The 5,987-nt window shown below is 49.2% G+C and overlaps 1 protein-coding gene across 1 annotated transcript in view; it reads right to left on the bottom strand.

Annotated features, from left to right (window-relative positions):
• ARHGEF6 (Rac/Cdc42 guanine nucleotide exchange factor 6) overlaps window positions 1-5,304 on the bottom strand; it is a 62,439-nt gene extending 57,135 nt beyond the window's left edge. The window contains exon 1 of the mRNA XM_015424044.1: window positions 5,140-5,304. Within this exon, the coding sequence (XP_015279530.1) occupies window positions 5,140-5,304 (165 nt within the window). The remainder of the gene's footprint in view (window positions 1-5,139) is intronic.
• Between the last annotated feature and the right edge of the window lie 683 nt (window positions 5,305-5,987).

The raw sequence follows: 5,987 nt of genomic DNA, 5'->3' as shown, positions 1-5,987 counted from the left end.
TGGGTGAAAACGTTTCACCACTATCTGTACTGGTGGCCCTTCATGGTCCTCATGGACCACAAGCCGCTGCTGGGCCTACTGGCCCCGACCGCCAGACCCCCCAGATGATTTCGCCCCGGGTGCTCCGCTGGTCTATTTTCCTGGCGGGATACTCGTACACTCTCGTCCATCGCCCTGGCAAGGCAATGGGCCATGCGGATGCCCTGAGCCGCCTTCCGCTGCCGGTCTGTGACCCGGATCCGGCTCCTGCCCACCAGATCGCTCTCCTGGAGTCCCTTCCGGATCAGCCGGTCCACGTTGCGGAGGTGGCTCACGGCACCTCCAAGGATAAGGTACTTTGCCGGGTCTTGGACTGGGTGGTGAGGGGGTGGCCCGCAGCCAAAGGAGACCCTGACATAATGTCCTTTGCTTCCCGGAAGGACGAGCTGTCCGTCCACCGGGGCTGTGTCATGTGGAGTAGTAGGGTAGTTATCCCAAAACCACTACGGGTGCGGGTCCTCACCACCCTTCACAAAATGCACCCTGGGGTGGTGCGCATGAAAGCCTTGGCCCGGAGCTACATCTGGTGGCCAGGGATGGACCGGGACATAGAGGACGTGGTGAAGCGGTGTAACCCCTGCCAAGCGTCCCAGCCCGAGCCTCCCCAAGCCCCGGAACGGACCTGGGAATCTTCCCACCGCCCCTGGTCCCAGTTACACTTGGACTTTGCGGGACCGTTCCAGGGGCAACTCTTCTTTATCCTGGTGGATTCCTCCAGCAAATGGCTGGAGGTCGTTCCTGTGCCCTCCACCTCCTCGAAGATGGCCATCCGGGCGATGTGGCGGATCTTCAGCGCCCAAGGAATCCCCGACACGCTGGTCATGGACAACGGGACGGCATTCACGTCAGCGGAGTTCCAGGAATTCACGAGCTACTACGGAATCCTCCATGTCCGGGCTGCCCCGTTCCACCCTGCCACCAATGGCCAGGCCGAGCGCATGATCAGAACCACCAAGGACGCTCTCCGCTGCTTGGACTCCCCGGATTGGGATTATAAACTGGCGGCTTTCCTTTTCAGCCAGCGCACGACACCCCACAACACTACAGGGTGCAGTCCGGCAGAGCTACTTCTGGGCCGCCGCCTGGCAACCCGGTTGGATCGTCTACACCCCAACCGGGCATTAACAGAGGCAACGAGCACGGAGACGCACGAGGCAGCCAGGGGTTTCTTCCCGGAAGATCCCATGTACGCACGGAACTACGCCTGGGGGCTCACCTGGATCCCGGCACGAGTCATACGAGTTAAGGGCTCCAGATCATATGAGGGCGGACGGCCAAGTTCTACACCGGCACATCGACCAGCTACGCCGCCGGACGATGCCATTGGACCCCGAGGACTCGGACATGGCCGAGGTTCCAGAGACCTCACCCCAGGTCCATCTCCCGGTGGCTGACCCCTGGCCTCTACCCTTGGTTGAACCCGAGACACCTCTTCTGGAGGCACCGGGGACACCGGCACCGCCCCCCCCAGCGCCTCTCCTGGCCAGCCCGCCTCTGAGGGCTCCCGGGGTAGAAGCCGCAGCAGTCCCGAAACCTCACCGCTCTACCCGCACCAGGAAGTTACCAGCCCACCTGAAGGACTTTGTCTGTGGGTGCATTGCGGACCAAGGGGGGAGGGGTGTAATGTATCCAGTCCTGACAAGTCCAGACAAGTCCAGAGACAAACGTTGAGCTTCGCTCCAAGAGACAATGGACTATGCGGATCCTAGCCCGCTCCAATCAGGGGGCTAGGTTCCTGGCCGAGAGCCAATGGGACTCTCGGCCACTGTAAATAACCTATTGGGAAGTGGGGGGGTGTTTTGGGTGGCGGTTTCTTGGGGAATATAAGCCGGCCTGCGAGCTGGCCAAAGCTGTCTTGTTCCTGATCGAATAAAGTACGCTTTGCTGAAATCACTCTCTGTCTGCGTACTTTTCACACTCCTTCAAAAGAGGGAATAAGAACTCTTTTGCCATGGAGGCAAACACCCTCCCCCCACAACTAATGTTTCTCTCCTGCCCCAAATCCTCACGTATCTTGTAGAAGAACTCTCAAGTATATGAGTGGTGGCTTGGAGTCCTTGAGATGTACACTTAGCCAGCCTGAGAGATTTTGCAGTTAAAAGCTTCCTGTTTTTTTTTGGAGGGTGGGGGAAGTATTTCACTAACAGCCTTTTATCACACTGCTGTTTCCTCTTTCTTGTCAAGGTCTTTCTTCTTACATCTGTCTTGTTTTTCAAATATTGCTGATTAGGGGCTGTGATCTACAGCACCATCTGATGAAGCTGATCAGCAATAGATTTAGGACAGACCAAAGGATATACATCTACAAACAATGCATCATTTATGGAATTTGCTGCCACTGGAAGGGATGGTTTTGGTCCCTGCCCTACACGGCTTTTAAAGGGAAGGAGATGTCAGACATTCATGGAAGATGGGTCTAGTGGGGGCAATTAGCCACAATGGATACACTGAGCCTCTGTGTTCTCTGAGGGCTTGCTCTGCCATCTTAACCAAGAAACAGCCCTGGACTGCTCTTCTTCTGTCACGGGATGCAAGCTGGCATACATGGAAGGGTTAAAAGGAGGGGGGATTTAACCTAACATGAAGTGTTACCTAACCAAAAGGTTAAGGAACTCAGAATATAAGGGTCCAATAGTTCTGTGTCTATAACTGAAGCATAAATATGATCAAATATGCAAAAAATCACATGTATTTATTTATTACAAATTCAATAAAAATAAATACAGGCCCAAGTAATAGCCTCAATTCAGAATAAATTAATGCATTAATCCCAAAGATTTGTTTGTTTGTTTGTTACAAGACACCACATTTCCTTACAGTTGCTGAAAGGCTCCACCATAAAGAGCCACGCTGCATAGAAAACAGACATTATTGACCTTGAACAAATGCGTTTTAGCCAGTTGGCCTTCCTCAGTGGCCAATGTTGTTACAGAATGGTTCCATAGACTACATTAATACAGTTAAACTTTTAAATAACTTACTGCCTTGGTCAGGTACACTTCCTTTGAATAATGGTTCAATTGTGTACCTTTCTCTCCTGGTCATTTTTTTTAAAAGATGCAGTCTGGAGCCAATAGTAATGTAATAGTGCCTTATCTTCCACCCAGGCACTGAATATACTGAGATATGTTTGGCTCCAGCAATGGGGCTTAATCATGCACCTTCTTAAAAATAAATACAGGCCCAAGTAATAGCCTCAATTCAGAATAAATTAATGCATTAATCACAAAGATTTGTTTGTTTGTTTGTTACAAGACACCACATTTCCTTACAGTTGCTGAAAGGCTCCACCATAAAGAGCCACGCTGCATAGAAAACAGACTTCCAATTCACCTTCAATGTGTTGGCTATAGCGTAAGAATCAGGACCCTTGACAAACAACTCACTGATATGAAGTACATGTAAGTGTACCGTTTCCTACCCACTGACTGGGAAAGCTTCGTTTTCCCACTTCCTCCAGAAATGCAGAATGCCTACATCAGAATATAGAAGGAGGCTGGTTTTAATCTGTCCTCCATATATTTTTCACAGCTGAAAACGGCCGCTTGTGTATCTGCAACCATTATTTAGTGCATTTTTATCTCACCTTTTCTTCAAGGAGTTCGGGAGGGGCATACATTGGTCTCTCCTCCTCCATTTTACCCTCACAACAATCCTAATCAGTAGGCTTGGTCGATAGTGGCCTGAGCTCACCCCCATGAGTTTCTCTTCATGATGGAGTGGGGATTTGAACCCACGTCTCCCAGATCCTAGTCTAACCATTTAACTACTGCACTACACACCAAAGATCACTACCCAATCCTGCCCCCTTCTTCTCTGTCTACTGTGCATTGCAGTCATTTCTCTGCAATATCCTGTCCTACCACTGGCTTCTGCAGCAAGATATGTCAATAAATGGTGTCATTAAAAAAAAACAACTTGAGAGCATTTAATCTCACAATGGATCTAATTGTACACACAGAACTGCAACTCAAATGCATTCAGCAGCAATTACTGTCTGGATGAGCAATTAAGGGGTGTGTGTGGAAAGGACAGTGCACTCTTGCGCCTATGACACTGCACCCTTGGGCATGCATGTCCTTCCTTTTAGCTCTTTATTGCCTTGGGGTCTAGAATCTCTTTCCTTAGAGGAGAGATAGGCAAAGACACTTACCATGGGACTTGCACCTCAGTGTTCCCTCTAAGCTGTGGAGTCCTGTGAGCAAAAATTCTACTTTGTGAGCTACATGCATTAAAGTTGTGAGCGGGCAATTAGGCTGTTGCATAAATCAGTTTGCTCTGGAGCCCTCCTCCCTGAGCTGAGTCAAAAATGTGTGAGCCAGAGGCTAAAAAACTGTGAGCTAGCTCACACTGACTCAGCTTAGGGGGAACGCTGGACAATTAAACTTTCACCACTCCTTCAATAGGTGCATATGCTTGCTTATTATTCCAGTGCAAAAAATGCCCCCGCTACAAATCACTGCCATGCTAAGCACACTTACATGCTTTGCACAGTTGGCAGGCCAGTTTGAGTGAGATACTGTGCGACTGCAAAGTCAGCTGGACTAATTCTATCACACCACCAGTGTCACCCTATTGGCATGGCTCTGTCGCTTGTAGCCTAATCTGCCTTACAAGACTGTTGGGAGGATAACATGGGAGAAGGGAGGTTTAGGCCATCCTGAGCTTCTTGAAAGAAGCATGAGAAAAATGTGCTGGAGTGTGAGCTATTTCTCAGATCTCAGCTATCAACCAAGAAATAATTAGAAGGCTGTCCACAAGCTACTATTCCTACCTCTGCAAAACAGATAATAATATCACTGGCCTACTATACAGGTATGTTGTACTAATGGAAATATTGCTTTTTAAAGGCTTTTCACACACAGACATTTTATGTAAGTCTGAAGGCTCTCAGGTGACCTTAGTGGCTGTCTTTCATTACCAAAATTAACTCAGTTTCTTGTAGAGTGAGAGTACTATGAGGGAGACTCACAGTTTCTTACCAGTACTGAAGCTTATAGTTGCCGGATACCGATCACCCAACCCCAGACAGCTACCATTTTCACAGATCTTGCAAGGCAGCGGCTTTGAGCAACAAGCAGGTCAGCTTATAATTCTTACCTTGTCTATAGACCCTAGAAAAAGCCGTTGAGCAAGCTTGCACAACACTACTCCATCCTTCAGAGACATTTTGAGGAACTGCTCAGGGTCACCAATCCGCATTTTGGGGGAATTTAGGGCCCCCAATGAAATCAGCCAAGTCACTATTTGTTCTTCTGGATTCATGGCTGAAGACCTTCCGTCTCTGGCACCAGATCTTATGCGCAACCAGGCCTAAGCCACATCCGCGATTGCATCTTCCTGCTTCTTCTGGGGGTTGGTAGAAGCGAGGAGAGCTAGCGTTGACTTATTGCCCTGCACTTAAAGCCACAAACCAGTTGAATTCTTCAAAACAGAAAAACAAGCTACTAGAAACTGACTGTGCTCTGACTGGAGGAACTGGTCTGTGTGCATTTTCAATCATGGTCTCTGGTCTTTTTCTGAGCATGTCTGCGGAAGTATAAATGAGGGGAAGGAAGTGCTAGATGCTGGACAATATATTGTAAGATATCCTGTTGCTCCCCACCCCCACCAGCCTCACGACATATGGAACTACCTTCTGCCAAGTCAGACCATTGGTCAATCTAACCCAGTATTCTTTAATCCAGCTGGCAGTGGCTCTCCAAGATTTTGGTGCAGAGAGAAGCTACTCCAAGCTTGAGATACCGGGGACTGATTTGCTAGGCTGGGGTCTTCTGCATGCAAACCATGTGCTTTCTTCCTGAGACACACTCTTTTACAAACTCCTTTCCCTTCCCCTCCCCACAACAGACACCCTGTGAGGTAGGTGGGGCTGAGAGAGCTCTTTCCAGAACTCTCCTTGAGAGAACAGCTCTGACAGAACTATGGCTTGCCCACGGTCATCCAAA

This window comes from Gekko japonicus, unplaced genomic scaffold (genome assembly GCF_001447785.1).
Source record: "Gekko japonicus isolate JY-2015 unplaced genomic scaffold, Gekko_japonicus_V1.1 scaffold575, whole genome shotgun sequence".
Taxonomy (NCBI): domain Eukaryota; kingdom Metazoa; phylum Chordata; class Lepidosauria; order Squamata; family Gekkonidae; genus Gekko; species Gekko japonicus.
This window is presented reverse-complemented; position numbering and strand designations above follow the sequence as displayed.